Raw genomic sequence first — 22,309 nt, 5'->3', positions numbered from 1 at the left:
AGCCGCTTGATGAAAGTGAAAGAGGAGAGTGAAAAAGTTGGCTTAAAGCTCAACATTCAGAAAACTAAGATCATGGCATCCAGTCCCATCACTTCATGGCAAATAGATGTGGAAACAAAGTGGCTGACTTCATTTTGGGGGCTTCAAAATCACTGCAGATACTGATTGGAGCTGTGAAATTAAAAGACACTTACTCCTTGGAAGGAAAGTTATGACCAACCTAGACAGCATATTAAAAAGCAGAGACATTACTTTGTCAACAAAGGTCCATCTAGTCAAGGCTATGGTTTTTCCAGTAGTCACGTATGGATGTGAGAGTTGGACTATAAAGAAAGCTGAGCGCCAAAGAATTGATGCTTTTGAACTGTGGTGTTGGAGAAGACTCTTGAGAGTCCCTTGGACTGCAAGGAGATCCAACCAGTCCATTCTAGAGGAGATCATTCCTTGGTGTTCACTGGAAGGACTGATGTTGAAGCTGAAACTCCAACATTTTGGCTACCTGATGTGAAGCGCTGACTCATTTGAAAAGACCCTGATGCTGGGAAAGATTGAGGGCAGGAGGAGAAGGGGACGACAGAGGATGAGATGGTTGGATGGCATCACCGACTCAATGGACATGGGTTTGGGTGGACTCTGGGAGTTGGTGATGGACAGGGAGGCCTGGCGTGCTGCGGTTCATGGGGTCAGAAAGAGTCGGACACAACTGAGCGACTAAACTGAACTGGTGGCTTAGTGGTAAAGAATCCCCCTGCCAATGCGGGAGATGCAGGAGACATAAGTTCAGTCCTTGGGTCGGGAAGATCCCCTGGAGAAGAAAATGGCAACCCGCTCCAGCAGAAATCCCACGGACAGAGGATCCTGGCGGGCTATAGGCCATGGGGTTACAAAGAGTCTGACACAACTTAGTAACTAAACAACAAATGTCAATTATGGGACCCAGCCTCTGGTCCAGCTCTTGTCTTACTAGAGGCTTATTTGGTGAATGGATGGAGGGAGGAGAGATGTGTGAGTGGATGGATGGGTAGATGGAGGGGGTAGGTGGAGGGTGTGTGAGTGGGTGGATAGATGGGTGGATGGATGAAGGACAGATGGAGAAACAGAGGCTCAGAAAGATGAAATGACTTTACTCAGATAGCACAGCGAGGAAGCGGTAGGTTAGAGCTCCAGCTGCGGTCCTCTGCCCACCTCCCACCCCCTTCAAAGCACCACACCGTGGCTATGACCACATCTGTAGGCTAACCCTTCCTAGATGTTATTCCTGGATTCCAGCCACTTGGGACCACATCAAAATGCTCTTTTACAACTTCCCATTAAGCACTGTCCTGCCAAAACTGACTATCTGTATCATGCAGTCTTCTTAAAAAGCCAAGCAAACGAGAGGTGACCAAGGCCCCTTGAACTTGAGACAAGAAGAGCAGACTCTGTGTCCATCTTCATGATGGGACAGAAGACTTCCGGGTCCCACTGAGTCTTGGCAGAGTTAGGGGGACTCTGCAGATGAGCCCCAGCCTCAACCGGAAGATGGATGTGAGTACCTCTCTCACTGGCGGCTTTGTGGCCCGTCTGCTTGCTTCCTCCATCCCTCAAGATGACATCAGCTAAGACCTCAAGATTGGCTCCCCAGAGAAGACCTTCTCCACCCAGGGAGCAGCAGCAGGACAGAGCAGCGTGAGCTCAGAGCCTTGGAGTCAGAAACAGTGGGTTCAAATGCTGCCTAGCCCTGTGTGACCTTGAACAAGAGACCTCAACCATCCCAAGTCTCCATTCATTCATCTGCAAAACGGGATGACAGTAGGACCCACTTGGTCTGGTTGGCGTGACCATTAAATGAGATGAAGCATGTGAAGCACGTGGCACACAATGTCCATTGTTGTTACGGTCGCACGGCTCTTTAGCCCCAAAGACATACCCGGCACAGTTGCTGGGTGTTTTATACAGATGAGCTCATTTACTCTGCGCAGAAATCCTAAAATTCTATGATCATCCCATTTTACAGATGAAGAAACTAAAAGGTAAAGGCATGTGTCCAAGATCACAGAGCCAAGAAGTGGCTACAGCGGGGCTCCAGCCCAAGATCTCAGCACGTGACTGGCCTATTCTCTCTTACGGCCATTATTATTACTGTTAATATCGGTCCTATTACCATGACTCGTAGCAACGGTTACTATTACGACCATTGTTACCACCGCTGCTGCTATTACTATTTTTAAAATACTATAAGGAATCCCCTGCGATTCAGTGGTTAGGACTCGGCATTCACTGCCGGGGCCCAGGTTTGATCCCTGGTCAGGGTATTATGATCCCGCAAGCCATGGCAAAAAACTAGAGTGACATGAAATAAAAATTGATAAAGTAAAATAAAATATTATAACTTCAGGCTTCCAACCTATGGTGTCTTTGACTTGGGATCAGCCCTCACAGCACGGCCTCCAAAGTTACACAAAGTTGTAGTCTGCCTGCCCCTGTGCAAGGGACACACAGACGTGACTTCTGTCACACGTGGCTTGACAGGCAAGCTCACTCCACCATACTTGGTCAGCCACAGAGCACAGCTACTCCCAAGGCCCGGCCTCAAATACCACCGGCACCCTCCCTGCCCAGCTGTCTTTGGAAATGTCCTGTTAGGCACTCCAGCCTGTGGCCTCACCTCAGAGAAGCCCACATCCCAGAATAACTCCTGGAGGCCCCCCGGGTGAGGACAACGCTTGATGCCCTAGAGCTGCTGGTGCAAAAGAGGTCCCGGGGGCCTCCATCCTCCCGCCCCGCCACTGGGGCCTCAGGCTCCTGGAGCAGAGGAAGTCCCAGTGGAGAAGTCAGGCTGGACCCCCTCCCCACCAAATACCTCTCCACCACACACAGCCCCTTTGAGCAGGACCACAGGATATGAGGGAATAACCTTGGATGGGGACCTAGGGACTTGGGTTCTAATCCCAGCTCTGTCATGATTGCTCTATGTGACCTTAAGCAGGAATTTAACCTCTATGAATTTTTATTTCCCTTCCTGAAAAACCAGCAGAATACTAGCTCCTAAGTGATAGATTTGTTGTAAGGATTAAAAGAATGATCACAAGTGGGGGAAAAAAGCACATTACCAGGTATCCAATAAGCACTCAATAAATGTTAGCCATCATCACCACTGCCATCATCATCATCCCCATCACCCCCATCATCATCCCCATCACCACCATTCCCATCATCATCATCATCCCATCATCCCCATCATCATCCCATCACCCTCATCATCACCACCCCCATCATCATCCCTTTCATCAACACCATCACCCCCATCATCACCACCCCCATCATCCCCATCATCACCATCATCATCACCATCACCACCATCCCCATCGTCATCATCCCATCATCCCCATCATCATCACCATCACCACCATCCCCATCGTCATCATCCCATCATCCCCATCATCATCACCATCACCACCATCCCCATCGTCATCATCCCATCATCCCCATCATCATCACCATCATCCCCATCACCCCCATCATCATCCCCATCACCCCCATCATTATCCCCATCACCACCATTTCCATCATCATCACCCCATCACCCTCATCATCACCACCCCCATCATCATCACCATCATCCCCATCATCACCATCATCATCACCTTCCATCATCCCATCATCACCCCATCACCCTCATCATCATCCCCATCACCACCATCCCCATCATCATCATCCCATCATCCCCATCATCATCCCATCATCATCCGCACCACCCCCATCATCATCCCCATCACCACCATTCCTATCATCATCATCCCATCATCCCCATCATCACCATCATCATCCCCATCACCCCCATCATCATCCCCATCACCACCATTCCTATCATCATCATCATCCCATCATCCCCATCATCATCCCATCATCATCCCCACCACCCCCATCATCATCACTCCCCATCATCACCATCATCATCCCCATCACCCCCATCATCACCCCATCACCCTCATCATCACCACCCCCATCATCATCACCATCCCCATCATCACCCCCATCACCACCACCATTAGCAACATCGTCAGCACCATCAGCAGTAGCAACAAATGTCAGCAGCATGGCCACTGCCACCGATATTGTCACCATGATCATTGCTATGGACTATACTGTGCCCCCTCTCCCAAAATTCATATATTGAAGCCCTAACCTCACTGTGACTATATTTGAAGATAGGGTCTTTTGGTGGTAATCACTGGAAAAGAGTCTGATGCTGGGAGGGATTGGGGGCAGGAGGAGAAGGGGATGACAGAGAATGAGATGGCTGGACTCTGTGGACATGAGTTTGAGTGAACTCTGGGAGTTGGTGATGGACAGGGAGGCCTGGAGTGCTGTGATTCATGGGGTCGCAAAGAGTCAGACACAACTGAGCAACTGAACTGAACTGAACTGAAGGTTAATAAAGGTCATAAGGGTACAGAGGTCTCCTCACTCATGCTCAGAGGATAGGCCATATGAGGACAAAGTAGCCATCTAATAGCCAGAAAGCTGTCACAGAAATTGAGCCCTATTGGAAACTTGATCTTGGACCTTCTAACCTCTAGAGCTGTGAGAAAAGAAATTTCTATTGTTCAGGCCACGACATCTGTGGTATCTTGTCATGGCAGCCTGAGCAGACTGATGCCATCAACCATCATCATCACTGCCATCATCAGTATCATCAACATCACACCATCATTATCATTGTCAGCAGCAGCAACATCAACATTACCACCACCATCAATACCATCTTTATCACTGCCACCATCAGTATCAACGTTTTCACCAGCATCAACATCACACCATCACTATCATTGTCATCATCATCAGTATCAACATCATCCCCATCAGCGTCATCACCATCAGAATCAACAGTATCACAGTCATCAGCATGATACCATCATCATCAGTATCAACATTACCACCACCATCATCAATCACAACATCAGCGTCAGTATCAACATTACCACCATCTTCAATACCTTCATTATCACTGTCATCATCAGTACCAACATTATCATCATCATTATCATTGTCATTATCAGTGTCAACATTACCACCATCATCAGTATGATTATGATCAGTGTCATTATCATCAGTATCAACATTATCATCAACAGCATCATTATCATTGTTGTCATCATTAGTATCAATAGTATCACAGTCATCAACACGACACCATCATCAAAAGTATCAACATTACCAGCACCATCAACAGCATCATTATCGTTGTTGTCATCATTAGTATCAATAGTATCACAGTCATCAACACGACACCGTCATCAAAAGTATCAACATTACCACCACCATCAACAGCATCATTATCGTTGTTGTCATCATTAGTATCAATAGTATCACAGTCATCATCACGACACCGTCATCAAAAGTATCAACATTACCACCACCACCAACAGCATCATTATCGTTGTTGTCATTATTAGTATCAATAGTATCACAATCATCAACATGACACCGTCATCACCAGTATCAACTTTACCACCACCATCAACACCATCATTATCACTGTTGTCATCATTAGTATCAATAGTATCACAGTCATCAACAGGACACCGTCATCACCAGTATCAACATTACCACCACCATCAACAGCATCATTATCACTGTTGTCATCATTAGTATCAATAGTATCACAATCATCCACATGACACCGTCATCACCAGTATCAACATTACCAACAACAACAACAGCATATTATCATTGTCACCACCAGTATCGACATTATCACCATCAGCATCACACCATCAGCATCAGTGTCATCATCAGTATCAACGTTACCACCGTCATCATCATCACATCATCAGTGTCATCACCAGTATCAACGTTACCACCGTCTTCAATACCATCATTACAACTGCCATCATCATCAGTATCAACAGTATCACCATCATCATCAATCATACCATCAGCATCAGTAGCAACATTACCACCGTCTTCAATACCTTCATTATCACTGTCATCATCAGTACCAACATTATCATCATCATTATCATTGTCATTATCAGTGTCAACATTACCACCATCATCAGTATGAATATGATCAGTGTCATCATCATCAGTATCAACATTATCATCAACAGCATCATTATCATTGTTGCCATCATTAGTATCAACAGTATCACAGTCATCAACACGACACCGTCATCACCAGTATCAACATTACCACCACCATCAACAGCATCATTATCGTTGTTGTCATCATTAGTATCAATAGTATCACAGTCATCAACACGACACCGTCATCACCAGTATCAACATTACCACCACCATCAACAGCATCATTATCGTTGTTGTCATCATTAGTATCAATAGTATCACAGTCATCAACACAACACCGTCATCACCAGTATCAACATTACCACCACCATCAACAGCATCATTATCGTTGTTGTCATCATTAGAATCAATAATATCACAATCATCAACACGACACCGTCATCACCAGTATCAACATTACCACCACCAACAGCACCATTATCATCGTCACCACCAGTATCGACATTATCACCATCAGCATCACACCATCAGCATCAGTGTCATCATCAATATCAACATTACCACCATCATCAATACCATCATTACAACTGTCATCAGCATCAGTATCAACATTACCACCATCATCATCAATCACACCATCAGCATCAGTATCGACATTATCATCATCATTATCACTGTCATTATCAGTATCAACATTAGCACCATCATCAACATTATACCATCATCATCAGTATCGTTACCACCGTCTTCAATACCATCATTATAACTGCCATCATCATCAGTATAACAGTATCACCGTCATCATCAACTTTACAACCATCATCATCACCACCTTCATTATTATAGGTCAGATTCCCCAGAGAGTTGACTCTCAGGTGGAGTTAGCAAGCAGGGTGTTTATCCAGGAGTGTTCCTGGGATTGACACCTGTGGAAGGCTGGTTAAGAAAGCAGGCCTGAGCAGAGCGAGAAGATGGGTGGCAGGGTAGCCCCAACAAAGTCTCCACTGACCCCATGGAGAAAAACAAAACCAAACTCTGATGGCCCCTCAGAGTTGTTCAGCATCTGGGCCCCTATCACTTACAATCTCTAAATTTTATCACTATTTTGGGTTTGAGAATCATCTTCTCACTTTTCTCCAAAGGAGATTTGCATCTTCCAAGAAGAGAAGCCAAAAGGAAGGCTTGATAACACCACCAAGTAAATCACTGGTGGAATTCCAGGCATCCGCTAGGCTTACTATCCTGGGGCAAAGAGCCCTTTGGGAGTTTCTCACACTGTCCCATTTGCCCTCCAGCTCCAGATTCTCGCTCTCTTTCCCACCACAGCAGAGCCCCAGGGGACCACCTCCCTTCCAGTGGGTGCTCATCCATTCCAACCCCAAAGGCTCGGGCCAGCATGGCCCTGCTTCCTGGCAAGTCTTCTTGGGTGGCTGCCGGGATGGGAGTCTCCTCTCAACCTTTCCCACTCTTTTTCTTCAGGAGCTGAACCAAAGGACAAGCTGCTCGTGCAGGCTGGTCCTTTCCCGGCTGAGCTAACCAAGCAGAGGCTCTCAGTGAGGGACAGAGCCTGGGCCAGGGATGCCTGCGGAGAGCGACCATGAGCAAGCGTGGGCCTCTCCCATCTGTCCTCCTCCAGCGGTCAGCCTGGGAGAGCCTGCTGCACGATGGAACGAGACCACACAGACGAAGGGCCCGGGACAGCTCAGCACACAGGAGGGGCTTACTAAATGCTCATTCATGCACAGGACAGGCCCTTAGCAGGCAACACGGGGCAGGAGAAGGGGTCACGACAGGGATCACACCCCTGAGGAAGGTCAGGCAACAGCTTCTCACTGAACCTCTCTCTGGTCTCCAAGGCCCTGCCTATCCCGCTCATGCCTCCTTCAGCCCCCTGGCCTCCCTGCTGTGTCTCAAACTCACCAAACTCATCCCCATCACAGGACCTTTGCACAGACTGGCCCCACTGCCTGCAGCCCTCTTCCCAGAGCTTCTCCTCCTGCATCTGCAGCTCACTTCAAATTCCATCACCCCAGACAGGCCTCCCCCATCCACTCCAGCATCACACTGTCCATATATCTGTCTCACAGTGTAACACTCTGAATTTCTCTTGCTTGGGTAAAGTGAGGTGGAGGATTCACCATGAAATCTCAGTTACCTAGAACAGTAACCACGTACAATACAGGAGGCGGTGCCAAAGGCTTATTTTGGCCACCGTCCCTGGAAAAAGCTACGAGGCAAGAGATGCGTTCCTCACTTTCTGGGCAAAACCTTCTCTGTATTTGCAGTTCCTCTGTCTGCAAAATGAGGGGACTGGACCCGATGAATCCATACTCCCTTCCAGCTCAAACAACAAGATTCCACATCCTTGGATAACTTCTCATTTTAGCCCATAACCAGCTCCCGCCAGGACATGATTCATCTCTGCCGATTCTGCCTAGCAACCAGCCCTTCTCCCCACATCCCGAGCCAACCCGCCCCCACTTTCAAGACAAATTCCTCCCCCACCACACACCCGCCGGGCTCCCCCCCTCCTCCGGCATCCTGGGGAGGAATGCCAGGCTTCAAGATCCTCCCCTGTCTGTCTGCCACCAGCATTTTAACGCAACCTCAGAATGTCTCGGGCTATGTCTGGAACCAGATGGGGGGGAGCTGGTCCCCCCGGGATTAGTACAGGAAACGGCAGCAGAAGTCAGGCAGGCGGAAAGCGCTGACCCAGCACGGGAGATCATTTCTATTCTGATGCCTCGCCCTCCTCTACTGCCCAGCTCCCTGGGCCTGGAAAAGTGCCTGTGTTTAGGTGAAGAGAAAGAAAGGAAAGAGAAAGTGGATGAGAGAGAGAGAGCGAGTTTCCGTGCTTGAGACAAAACCAGTTCATTTGGACTTTCCCAGGCAGGTCTTCATACAGTGCCCCACGGTGAGAAAAAAGAAGCATCTCACCTGCTGGCTCAGTGGCAAAGAATCCCCCTGCCAATGCAGAAGATACAGGTTCGATCCCTGGCTCAGGAGGACCCCTGGAGAAGGAAATGGCAACCCACTCCAGTATTCTTGCCTGGAGAATCCCATGGACTGAGGAGCCTGGCGAGCTACAGTCCACAGGGTTGCAAAGAGTCAGACACAACGACTCAACAACAACATCGTCTTCGTAGACACTGGAAAGCATTTGATAAACTTCACTGTCCATCTGCAGCTCAAAAATCTGGGCAATCTAAGAATAGAAAGGAATTTCCTTAACTTGAAGAAAAGACATTTACCAAAAAACTACAGCAAACATCACAGGAAAACTTTGGAAGCCCTCCCATGAGGATCAGGAACAAAGGAAAGATGTTCGCCACCATCACCACCTCCACCACCATCTGTCACTCATCCCCACCACCATCACACAAAAAACAAGTGATGCGCAGGCCACAGACTGGAAGTGATGAACCTGTCACTGACGGGTGGATCGTCTCCCTAGAGAGCCTTCTCGAATGACCACTGACAGTCAGCCTACCTGGAGACCTGCCTCTATCTTTTCTGGGCAACTTTGTGTCTCAGTTTCCCCACTTAGAGCTGGAGTGGTGGGACTATACCAACTGTTTGCAAACTATAAGCCCTAGGATCCCCTGAAGAGGGGGAAGAGGGACAAACAGGTGCCCCTGGGAATCCCACCCCCTCCTCCAGAAGGCAGCTTTGCTTTCATTTAACTTATGTTAGGATTCCTAGGAAGAGTTCATTCAAACAAACGATTCTATAGGCTCAAAAACTGTTGAAAACCAGTGGGTATCTAATCAATCAACACATGTGGAAACTAAGGCCAGAAACAGGTCATTCGTAGGAGAGGAACTCCATGGGGTTAAAAGCCCCTCTCTCTCACAGATAATCAGAGAACCAAAATGAAAACAATGAAATGCCACTCCTCATCTCTCTGATTGGAAACTCACAGTGCTGGCTAGGGTGTGGGGAACCTGAACCACTCTCAGACCTAGATGGTGATGGAAACTGGTGACACATTTTGGAAAAATCGTCTGGCAGCACCTCTGAAAACGTGATGCCTCTATCCCTGGCCTTGGCAAGGCCCCTCCAGTAGGACCTGGTGTCTGCAAAGACACCCACATGCAGGATGGCCTGATGACACAGGGCCCTCCAGCTCTGCCGCCTGTGGTCTCCCCTTGTGAGCTCACCCAGGGCCTGCTCTGCCCCAGTGCCTGACCTGGAGTCACCCTGAACTGGTTCCATTGTTGGGGAGTCTGAAGACCAGGGGGTGGAAGTCTGGGTTCATACTTCCAACAAGTGACTCCCCAGGCATGAATCCACCACGCCAGGGCTGCCCTTTCCCTCACGTAAGACAGACCACAGACCACAGGAACCATGATCTGCCAGACCAGACCCAGGACCTGAGCCCTCTCCCCAGCTCACCCACAGTGTGACAAGTCCTCTCGCCCCTGGGGTTACCACATCCGTCAACAATTCTCTGAGCATGGGTGCTTTCCTCATTATCTCAATGAAGCTGATGGAACCAACTTCACAGTGATTGATCTTTAACATGGAATCATTCACATGAAAAGAAAATTGGGACATGATGACGACAGTGTTTATGTCCAGACCCTTCTCCGAGAAGCGAATTCTCTCTGAATATCCTCTTGAACTCGACAGGACCGCCACCTCCTTAACCCTCCCGCAGCAATGGGCACTTAAGTCATTTCCCCTTTTCTCATTTATTCACATCAACGCTAGCATCAACCATCCTTGCAGGCCCATCTCAGGGCCCATGCAGAGGTATTTCCGTAGCACCTTCTGGAAAAGAATCTCAGGGGCAAACACATGGACAAGCTTGGTCGATGTGTCCCCACCACCACCTTCCAAAAGCCTCCTCTCTCTTTCTGAAGTCTACCCATAACCAGACAGTGCAGGGATCAGATCCGGACAAAGTCAAGATGTTCTTATCTCGTGAGAGGCCAAGGGAAAAATTCAGAAGAGTTTCTAACTGCCTCACCCATGGCTGGCTCTGTCCTCCCAGCCAGAGCTTGTGCTGGGAGCTCGGCTGGGGGAAATCAGCCCTCGGGCTGACCAGGTTGGACTTCCCTTAGATGGAAAGGGGCTTTCTAAGAGGGTTTGTTCAGGTGCTGGAGAGGCAGTCAGAGAAGCTGGGACACCTCTTCCATGGGTCTCTTAAGGTGGGGGGGTAGTTGGTCTCCCCACAATGGATTTGAGGGGGTAAAAAACACCAGGTTCTCCAGAGATCTTATATCCAAAAATCAAGCGACTCTTTTTTACTTCAGGGAAAATGGCTTCGTGCAGCCCTTGCCTCAGCTGCTGACAATCACTGCCTCACAGGGGAACAGTTTGAGGCCCACCAGCTGCCTGAAATCTGGATGAGGCCTCCTTCTTTCCTTTGTGGGAGAGGCAGCCGAGGGCCAGAAAGAGTGAGTGACTTTCCTCAGGAAGCACAACCAGGAAAGGGGCAGAGCCAGACCTTCACCCCGGGGCCCAAGACCCAGGGTCAGTGCCTGCCTTGGGCCCCCCACCTCCAAGTTCACGCCTCCGGAGAGCCTAGGGCCTATGGGCTAGGCCCCAGAGACCAGGTGGACTCTCGGCGTCGACCGCATGCGGTATCCTGAGCAGGGTCAAAGCACTGATTGGAGCCCAGCAGACTAGCTTGGTCATTCCCCGGCCACGAGGACTGGGAGGGCACTTCAGCACACTTGGTAATACTCGGAGACAGGCCCCAGGTGGCGGGGAGGCGCAGGGACGCCAAACTCCGCCCCTACCCAGACCCCGCCCCCAGGCAAGGTGTGCGCAGGCGCAGGTGGTGCATCGGTTCAGTCGCTCTGCTGTTTCCGACCCCTTGCGACCCGGTAGACTGCAGCACACCAGGCTGTCCTGTCCATCACCAACTCCCGGAGCTTGCTCAAACTCATGTCCATCGAGTCGGTGATGCCACCCAACCACCTCATCCTCTGTTGGTGCACAGGTGGGGCCTGACCCCGTGGCCTGTTACAGTCAAAGCACTCTTTGCTGCCTTTCCACCTCGTAGAATCACACGGATGCAGCACCAACAGCTGCGATGACGCCCCTGCCAGCAGCTGAGCGGTGCGGTCACATGGCAGTCTGAGCACGTTGGCCTCGGGCCCCATCCGCCCCGTGATCCTCATTCATTCACTCATTCGCTCACGAGTAAGCCTGCAGGCAGCGTGAAGCTGTGGTTAGAGCCCTACTTACGGGATCCCGGTGTCGTCCCAGGTGGAGCTAGTGGTTAAGAGCCTGCCTGCCATTGCAGGCGGAGAAGGCAATGGCACCCCACTCCAGTACTCTTGCCTGGAAGATCCCATGGACGGAGGAGCCTGGTGGGCTGCAGTCCGTGGGGTCGCTAAGAGTCGGACACGACTGAGCGACTTCACTTTCACTTTTCACTTTCATGCCTTGGAGAAGGAAATGGCAACCCACTCCAGTGTTCTTGCCTGGAGAATCCCAGGGATAGGGAAACCTGGTGGGCTGCCGTCTATGGGGTCGCACAGAGTCGGACACGATTGAAGCAACTTAGCAGCAGCAGCAGCAGCAGCCATTGCAGGAGATATAAGAGAGACGGGATCGATTCCTGGGTCGAGAAGACCCCGTGGAGAAAGGCATGGCAACCCACTCCAGTGTTCTTGCCTGGAGAATCCCATGGACAGAGGAGCCTGGCAGGCTTCAGTCCGTGGGGTCTCAAAGAGTCAGGCACGACTGAACCGACTTAGCACGCACACACGCATGGGATCCCAACAAGCCAGGAGATTCAAAACCCGGCTCGTGTTCTTTCTGGCTGTGTGACCTTGGAGGATTGACTTGGCCTCTCTGAGCTTCCATGCCTCCCTCTGTAGAAGGTGAATAATACCCGTGCCACCCTCAGCTTTGTGAGAACCCAGTGTGCGGAAAGTCCTCAGTGCCATGCTTGCTACACAGTGGGTGCTGAGGAAGTGATGCGAACACCCTCACGGTGGGATTTAAATCCTGAGGAAGGCACAGGTGGGGGACTTGGGGGTCTCCCACGTGGGCTATGTGCTCAAGGAGCGTTTTTCTCATCTAAGCCTCACAACCGGGCAGGACCTGTGGTTTCACAGGTGAAGTGCTGAGAGAGAGCAGAAACTGCCCAGTGTTGAGCAGCCTGGAGGTGGGATTCCAACGCTGGGACCCGAACCCCAGTCTTTCCAGGATGCAGACACCTTCTGCCCTCCCCCACCACGCCTAGAGAAGTTTCTGTCCAGTCTAAGCATCTGGTTTGTTTTATAGGATACACAGCAGAGAGAGAAGGAGAGATTCCGGGCCACCTGGCAGTTAACCCCACTGGGCTCCCCTTACCTTTCCGACCGCCCAGAAACAGCCCCAGCGCCTGCCTCGCCCAAGTCCCTGGGCTGCCCAGCCCGTATCGACAGCCACGTCTCCAGCTGTACCCACCAGACAGTATCCAAGCCCTGGCTGGGGACACTACACCCCAGAGGGAGACGGGGAACAGCTGCCACGTGACCCCTGGCCCGCACTGGGGGCCAAGCCCCTGCAGAGGGGCACATGGGGTGGGGGTGACTTTTCACACCCGAAAGGCCACAGCACCCTGTTCCTGTCTCTGGCTGCATCTGTCGCCCTCTCCCTGGAGTTCACGGGACTCTCCTGGCTACTGGTGGTGCTCTGAGTCCACCAGTCCTTCCAACACCCTCTGCCCTGCCCCTCGAGAACAGATCTTTAAATTGTGAAGTTCCAAGCATCTGAAATCACTGATCTTAGGATACTAAAGCTTCGAAACCTAGACCTGGAAAGAAGTGACTTCCATAACAACTAGACATTAGAGACAGAAGTTTCCCTCTTTTCTCTTCCTAAGGAATGGCACTTCACAGTTTACAGAAAACAAGAGCTCACATTCAGTGAGTACTTGTGGGGGACCTGTTCTACAAGAATGAATTCAACTCCCACCAACCCTCCGAGGTTCTGTTTCACAAATGAGGAGACTCACTCAGGCCCAGAGAGGTTAAGTGACTTGCCCAAGGTCACACAGCTGAGAAGTGGCAGAACTGAGATTCCAACCCAGGTCATCTGAACCCCTAACCACCAGGCTACCCTGCCCTGCACATTGTAAAGTGCATTCACATCCATTAACCTCACAGCATTCTGGAGAGATAGGGCCCCAGCTTTACAAGTAAGGAACCTACAGTTCAAACAGTTGACATGCCCAAGCCACACAGCTAAGAGGACCCTAACTAGGGCTCTTGGTTCCTTATTTCTGTGTCCACTACCTCCTTCTCCCCTCATTGTCCCCAGTCTGGCCTGTGCAATCCTAGTCTTTTCCCCCTCCAGTCCCTCCAGCTGAGACCAACTCTCCAAACCCTAAGGGAGAGGCCACAGGTTACCACCCCAGACCTGGACCCTCCAGCCTTTCGGGGCATCGTCGGCATCACTGCAGGACCCCAGCGGGTGGGGGGACACCATGCTGAGCATTGCAGAGGCCTCTGGCATCAGGGACCCTGGCAAGAGCGGATTTACGAGCAGAGCTATTTTATACTTCACAGCTGCCACCATAAACCCTGCACCCGCCTGGGGAGGGGGAGCAGCTGCTGGGGAATCTCCCGGGCCCTGGAGCCAGCACGAAATCCTTCCTGCTATTTCTGAGCAGCCAGAGGAATCCCGAAATTAAAACCTCCTGAAAAAATGACAAATCCCTGTCCCACTCCAGACAGATCCTTCCCCCAAACCAGATGAAGAGCCAGGATAAAGCAGAGTGGAGCTGGATACAGTGCAAGACTGCCCAGCAGAACCCCGAATTCTCACCCAGCTCTAGATGAGACCCAGCCTGTCTGGTACTCAAATGCCCAAGTATAAAATGAGGGCCTGGTCTGAGTTTCTCTCAACTTCAGAGGTTCCCTAAAGTCACTTAGCTCAAAAATTCTCACTCTTTAAGATTCTATGCTCCAACTACTGGCTGTGTGACCTTTGACCAGTTACTTGACCTCTCAGAGTCTCCATGTGTCTCATCTGTAAAATGGGGAGTACTAACAATCATCTCTTTAAGAAGATTGGGAGAGAGAGCTAAAATAGCTTCCAGTAGTTCATAGCTTTTTTGGTAATAGCCAAAGCCGGAAACCACACGAACATCCATCAGCAAAAAAATGGATAAGTTTTCATATGTATATACAAGGGAATACTGTGTGTGTGTGTGTATTCAGTTGTGTCCAACTTGTTACGACCCCATGGAGTGTAGCCCGCCAGGTTCCTCTGTCCATGAAATTTCCAGGCAAGAATACTGGAGTGAGTTGCTATTTCCTACTCCAGGGGATCTTCCCAACCAGGGATCAAAGCCACGTCTCTTGCATCTCCTGCATTGGCAGGAGAATTCTTTATCACTGCGCCACATGGGACGCCCACAAGGGAATACTACTCAGCAATAAAAAAGTGTGAAATATTGGTAGATATAATAACGTGAATAAATCTCAAAATATTTATGTTGAGTGAAAGAAGCCATACACCAAAACAGAGTACACACTGTATGGTTCCACTTATATAAAACTCCAGAAAGTAAAAGAGATTCATAGTGACGGGAAGCAGATCAATAGTTGCCTGGGGCCTGGGGTTGGGGTGGGGGAGCAGTAAGGAGAGATTACAAAGGGTGATGGGTATATCCATTATATTATTTGTGGTGATGGCTTGAAACACGTGTCAAAATTATCAAATTGCACCCTTGAATATGCGCATTTTATTGTGTGTCAATTACACCTCGGTAAAGCTGTAAAAAGTAATATGGGTAAAATGCCAGACACGTGCATAACAGTGCACTTATAAATGGTGGCTATTTCCGTTATTAATCATTGTGGTTTCATCTGGATGATTCTTTGATGAAGTTTCATTTCCTCTGCTAGAGCGTAGCCTCAGATCTGTTTTGCTAACAGTTCCTCCCCAGTACATGGCACAGAGTAGGTGCTCATAAAGAACTGTACTTGGGAAACAAAAGATCTAGGACCCTGCTACACACTTCTGGGCCACCTCGGAACTCAGAGGGTTACATCATCCCAGGCAAGGGAAAAAACTGGATGATTCCAAGAATCTATGAATGAAAACAAAGACAGGCAGTGGGCAGTCACTGCCATCACCCCGGGAGGCAGGGTGGGATCAGAACAAGGAAGGGGGACCTAAGATGAAATGCAATGGATACGAAATGCTCGTGCCCACCCCACCATCAGGGAAGGGGCTCTGCCTTGGGACCACGAAGTTCTAAAATGAGGTGGGAGGCTCAGCACTGGAGTCCAGGCTGAGAAGCCAGACAGACCTGGGTTCGAAGACCAGCTGTGCCCTGCTGTGTGACTTTAGGTAAGTCACTACATCCCTCTGAACCTCAGTTTCCTCATCTGCAAAATGGGGGGAGGGTAATGATCTTGCTCCTCTCTCCGTGGAGAGTGTAGGAAGGATCAGATGTGGTTATGGATGTGTGGGCACCATCCCGCCTTTGCCTTACTTACACGCATGCGCACACACAGAGCACTTGCTATGTGCCAGGGGCAGTGTTGAGTGCTGGGGAGACAGTGGTGCTCAGACCCCCGGCCCCTCTCCCGGTGGACTTTGCATCTTGGCTGTGATGACTGCCTGGCTGTACCCTCAGACGCTGATTTCATTGGTCTGGGTGGGGGCCAGGTAGAAAGGAGTTTCAAAGCTCCCAGGTAATCCCGCTGGGCAGGGGGAGAACACTGCGGGCTGGAGTGGGTTCATCGTCTCTTTATCCACAGAGGCCCAGAGAGGCGAGGCGACTCTCCCAAGGCCACACAGTCAGGAAAGCAAGCGTGGAGTTGGCACTAACTCAGGTGGTCTTGCCGGAGAGCCCAGACCACGGTGAGCAGCCCAAGGGGTAAAGATGATAAGCCCAGCACAGAGCAGCCCGGCAGGTGTGGGTTCTGTCCCTCCTGTTCTCAACAAACCGCCAGCCAGAGTATGCCCGGCCTGCCAGGTGATCAGAGCAGGGCAGGACACGGGGAAGGGGCTCTTCAGCACCCCCACCCCCACCTCACGTCACCTGAAGCCCCATTCCCACACCAGCTGGGGTTCACGTCTCAGGGTAGCTTTGCTCGCCCTCCCCTTCCCCCTGAAGGCGGCCGTGGGCTGGCCCCAGGACAGACTCCCAGACTGGGGGCAGCTGCGGGGTTTTACAAGGCCCGGGACAGTGGGGGCCTGTTCCTGCCCTGGCAGACTCCGGGATCCCTGGGAACGCTGGAACCCCTCACCTCCACCCGCTTCCTTAAGCCGTGTTGTTTCCCCCTCCCTTGGACTCGCCACACACACACCCCCACCATGGTCTCCCTCCGCGGCTCACTCCCCGCTGATGCCGGCCAGATGTGAGCCCGTCCAAGGCCCCTCCTGGGTGACTCCATCACAGATGCGGGGCGCAGAGTGGAGGGGCTCCAAGCCTTAGAGGTCTTGTGTCCTTTCTGTCCTCCCCAAGGGCGTCCTTCGTTCAATCACTCATTCATTCATGAAACAGCAGTGGAGCCCAGCGGGGAACTCAGACTCCGGAATCAGACTGCGGGGCTGAAATCCTGGCTCTGTGATCTGGGCAGCTGACTTCCTCTCTCTGGACCTCAGTTTCCCCAACTGTGACATGGGGATGGTAACAGTGCCTGCCTCCTCGGGTTGCCATGAGTTGCTGATGTCCGCTGCTTAGAGCGGTAGCTGACACATAGCAGAGACTCCTTAACTGTAAGCGATTATTGTCATCTTTGGATGAGCCTAGGGGCCTGTAGAAGAGAGGCTGGTGAGGGGAGGGGAGAGGAGGGTGTCAGGGAAGACTCCCGGGAGGAGGGGCTATCTAAGCCAGACGCTAAAAGATGAGAGTTAACGGGAATTCTCTGGTGGTCCAGTGATTAAGTCTCCAAGATTCCACTGCAGGGTGCACAGGTTCGATCCATGGTCGGGGAACTAAGATTCCGCATGCCGCACTGCGTGGCCACAAAGAAAATTAGAGTTAGCAAAGCAAGGGAGGGGGTGGAAGGGTGTCTTAGGCAGAGGGAACAGTAGGTGTAAAAGCTCAGAGGTGAGAGAGAGGTCGATTCCTGCACTGCGGCTCAGACCCCCTCCTTAATCTCCTCCCCAGTCCCTGGGGAAACAGGCTGTGGCTGAAACCGCATACCCCACGTCCTCTGGAGGGCCCAGTGGACACTAATGGGAGCCACTGGGCAGGCAACTGCTGACCGGAGACCCATCCCTGCCTGCTCCACAGGGATCTCCAATGTCTGCTGCTGTCTTACCTGGGTTTTGCCTGACTTGGGGACGCTTCATGCACTTCCTAGCCACACCCCTGTGCCTAGGACCCCGCAGGAGCTCAGGAACAAGCAGAGGGCTTGTCACACCCAGAGAGGTGGAGTGACTTGGTCCGAGCCACACAGCATACTGGTATTCAGTATTCGTTTTTCAATTCTCCCTACATCCTTGGGCGGTCGCCTGTCTGGGCTGAGAGAGGGAGGGCCCTTCCCCACTGAGCCAGACAGTGGCCATTGTGTGTTATGAAACCCAAACCCTGGCTCCCTCCGGATGGATGTGGGGTCGGCGGAGGAGAGGGGCTGTGGGGGGTGGGGGTGGGGATGGCCTCCCCACCCCCATCACCCCAGGGATCCAGCACGTGCTCCCAGCCCAGCCACGTCTGGATCCCAGCTGGCAGCTGGAGTAGCAGTGGCCCCAGGAATCGCCATCAAAGGAAAGGAGGAGCCTGGCGGGCGAGGAGACAAAAGGCAGGGACTGCCTTCCACCCCAGGCGCCACAGGCCAAGGGTGCGGACAGTGTGGCGCTGTTCCTGAGACCCAGACCAGCCCTCAGCCATTCTGCAGGGAGGAGGGAAACTAAAACTTCAGCCCCAAGCCCCTCCACGGCCCCTATCTCCTGGGGGAAACAGAGAGGTGGGTGGTTCTCCTGCAGACACCATAAGCAGCAGAGGCACGCATGGACACTGCCTCGGTGGCCATGAGCCCAGGGCTTCTGGGGCACAAACTCGCCCCTGTTCCCATGGGGCATCCATCCCTCCCTCCATTTCTCACACCCATCCAGCCCCAGAGGCCAGGTTGATGTGTCCCACCCCCCTGAAAGTTGCCCCACCCCCACAGAACAGCCCAGAGGAAATGCCCCCCAACCTCCCAGCAGACTCCTTCTCCCCACCCCCAGAAAACCAGGATGCTCAGGCCTCAGTAAAGGTTTATTGTGCTGGTTTATTATGTTCCAGCACCTGGACAGCTGTGCAGAGGTGGGGGAGCCTGGACGGAGGGATGGAGAAGAGAAGCCCCTCACAGGGCCTCCCCAAATCCTGGGCAAAGCTCAGGCTTCCTTGTTGAAGACTAAAGAATGCTGTGAGCACAGGCTGCCAGGCATGTGTGTGTGTGTGTGTGTGTGTGAAGGGTGGGGGCCATGGACCCCCGCTTCCAGCCTGGGTGTCAGAAACCCTTCCCCATACCTTCAGACCCCTCCTAGAATGGGGTCCCTTCATACACAGCACCTCCTAGCCAGCTTTGAGGTCGCTTGGAGTCCCTGGCAAGAAAGATGAACTTCATTTGCCCCATCCCCACAGCAGTAAGTAGCAGGATGAGAGGCTGAGACCCCAAACCCCACCACCCTCACCCTGGACCATCCAGAAACTGGGGAGGGGGAACCCCGTGGAACATTTAGAGCAGTAACTTCCAGAGTGTTCTCTGCAGGATTTTACTCTGTAGTTGTAAAACAAAAACAAAAGTACTCCACGGTCAAAAGCAGTTTGGGGAAGGCTAAGCAAAACCGGATTCCATGGGCGCCTTTACTGCAGGACTTGTCAGAGCCTTGGAGGACTTCCGCTGGGGGGGTCAGGGGAGAGGCGGTGCGCAGAGCAGAGAAGCAATGTTTCCTCGACTCGTTCATTGGACCTCAAAGTCCTTCTTCCAGGGAAGCCAGTTTGGGAAATGCTGGTGCTGCGTGCAGAGGCCCCTCACAGAAACCTCTTGATGGATCTTCTGTGGTACCTGCAGGCCCCTGTGCGTCTCCCCATTCATTCAACCTCTTCTAAAACGTCTAGTTATTCTGTTTCTCTTTCCTGCCTCGATGGAAAGCAGCGGCGTCAGCACTGTCACAAGGAACCTGAGACTTCCGTTTCCCAGCAGACGTGTCTGTGACGGGGACACCCCACACCCCGCCCGGCCCCATCCTCCGGAGGCGCTCTGCCTTTCGGATGAGCCCCTTGGGGCTGCGGGGACAGATGTTCTCGAAGTCGGTGAGATTCCTGAGGTGGGACAGAGGCCAGCATCCCCACCCACTGGAGCAGGGTCAGACATGCTGGCATCTGCAGCGGGGAGTGGCCGAGGAAGCGGGGTGGTCAGAGCATGGTAGGGACCAAGGGCCTTCTATGCCCAAGGAGGTGACCGCTAGGGGTCCGACAGTCAGGGTCCGCAGTTCGAGAGGGAGTAGTTAGATGCTGGGGAGGACACTACCGCAAGCACAGGGGTCTTCGGGGGGACCAGCTGGGCCCCCGGCTTCCTGGGTGAGTACGGGAGCCACGTCTGGCTCTCCTTGACCTTCAGCAGCTGCTGCGGCGCCTGAAGTTGCATCTGCCTCCACTGAGCAGGGCTCCTCTGGCGAAGGAGCCCCCTCGGGTTTCTCCGCCGGAAGCGCAGGCCCCTGGGCTTCCAGGCCCGCCTCCCCGGGGCCTTTATCCTCTTGCTCTGACCTGCCGTCTGGTGCCCTGGCTAGATCTCCACTGCTTGGGGCGGCCCTGGAGGGAGACTTGAGGTTCTGGGTGGCGGCGAGGATGTGAGCCTGGAGCTGCTGGGAGGAATCCAGGGTCTCCTCGGGCCGGCCGTCGGGAGCCCGGTCGGGGACCTCGCTGAAGGCCCGGGGGCCGCCCGCGCGGTCGCGCTGGTCTACGTACTTCTTCTTGGGGAAGGACGAGGGGTAGTAGGCCGAGGCCTTGTGCTTCTGGCGGGTGATGAGAGCCGCGCAGATGATAAACATCAGCAGGAAGGCCAGGGAGCCCACCACGGCGATGAGCATCACGTACTGGCGGAAGAAATCCACGATGCCGTCCAGGAAGTTGGTGGGGGGCTTAGGGCCCGCCAGGGGCGTGGGTTCGGGCCCCACAGACGTGGGGCTGAGGGCCGGGGTCTGGGGCGGCGGGAGGCTCGGGGAGGAGGCCGACGAGCCCTCGGCCTCCCCGCTGCCCCCTGTGTCCTCCAGGAAGCCGGCCTGCAGGGACACGGAGTAGGACGCCATGGGCAGGACCCGCAGCAGCAGCAGAGCTACGGCAAGGCTGGGCGCCGCTGCGGAAACCATGTTGCCGGGGACCTGTGGGGAAGGGAGGCAGGAGAGACGTCAGGGTAGGACCCCAAGGCCTCAGGGGACCCCAGGAAGATCCAGGGGACACAGAACCTCTTCTAGCAAATCTCTTCCCTTCCCTGGGCCTGAGCCTTCCCACTGTGCGATGGACCCCATCCCGGGGTTCACGTCGGTTCTCCCCCGCCCCCAATGACTCATTTCACTCTGAGCTTCTGGAGGGCACAGGCTGAATCTTACTCATCTCGGCAACTTCAGGGTTTTGCATTATACCTGGGTCCTGGACCCCACAATAAGCAACCAATAAATGCATCTTGATGGACTTGGCTCAACGAGTAAGAAGAACTTACTCTTTCATTGTTTGCCGTGTGCCAGGCCCTATTTCACTTTTCTTAGATGAAATTTCTCTCGACTCCTGGGAACTACCTGATGGGGGTAGTCTACATTCTCCCCATTTTCCAGGAGAGGAAATTGGGGCTCAGAGGGATTAAGTGACTTGCTAAGGAAGAGCCAGAGTTTGGATGCAGGCACCGAGGGAGGGCTCAATGAGTAACTGAGCAAGCTGACCCCCTCCTCCAGGAAGCCCTCCCCACTGTCCCTGGCCTATCTGCGGTCCTGTCACCAGAAGATTCATAAGTTTTGAAGCATCCAGATTCTGAGCTTGGCAGGGGCCTGAGTGAGCATGTGCCCCACGGCTAACCCCCACCTCAAGGCCCCCCGGGGGAACTCTTGTGCCTGAAACAAAGCTGGAGCCCAAGTCCTGTGGCCGCCACCAAATGGAATCCAGATGAACTCCACACCTCCCTCCCCCGTGGGAAGGCTGCTCCCGATGTGAACCCCCAGACCCTCCTCCCTGGCCCAGACAGCCCGGATGACTAATAAATTCCTTATGGCCCAGCTTTACGGAGGAGCCTGGCTTCTAAGCATTAACTGTCCCAGCTGGTGTGAGTTGGCCTGGCCTCTCAGACAAACCCAGGGACCCCTTCTATGCCCCCCAGGCCGCCCCCTAAGAGCCCCTGCCTGGCCCAGCAGA

At 52.6% G+C, this 22,309-nt stretch overlaps 1 protein-coding gene across 4 annotated transcripts in view; it reads right to left on the bottom strand.

Annotated features, from left to right (window-relative positions):
* Nucleotides 1-19,169: 19,169 nt before the first annotated feature.
* Nucleotides 19,170-22,309, bottom strand: part of TMEM119 (transmembrane protein 119) — a 30,991-nt gene continuing 27,851 nt past the window's right edge. For all 4 annotated transcript variants that reach the window (XM_088828278.1, XM_088828276.1, XM_088828277.1 and 1 more), the window contains one exon: nt 19,170-21,288. In XM_088828278.1, the coding sequence (XP_088684404.1) occupies nt 20,416-21,276 (861 nt within the window). In that variant the 5' untranslated portion in view covers nt 21,277-21,288 and the 3' untranslated portion in view covers nt 19,170-20,415. The remainder of the gene's footprint in view (nt 21,289-22,309) is intronic.

The sequence above is a fragment of the Moschus berezovskii genome, chromosome 19 (genome assembly GCF_049115385.1).
Source record: "Moschus berezovskii isolate FMDL1 chromosome 19, NW_MosBer_1.0, whole genome shotgun sequence".
Taxonomy (NCBI): Eukaryota; Metazoa; Chordata; class Mammalia; order Artiodactyla; family Moschidae; genus Moschus; species Moschus berezovskii.
This window is presented reverse-complemented; position numbering and strand designations above follow the sequence as displayed.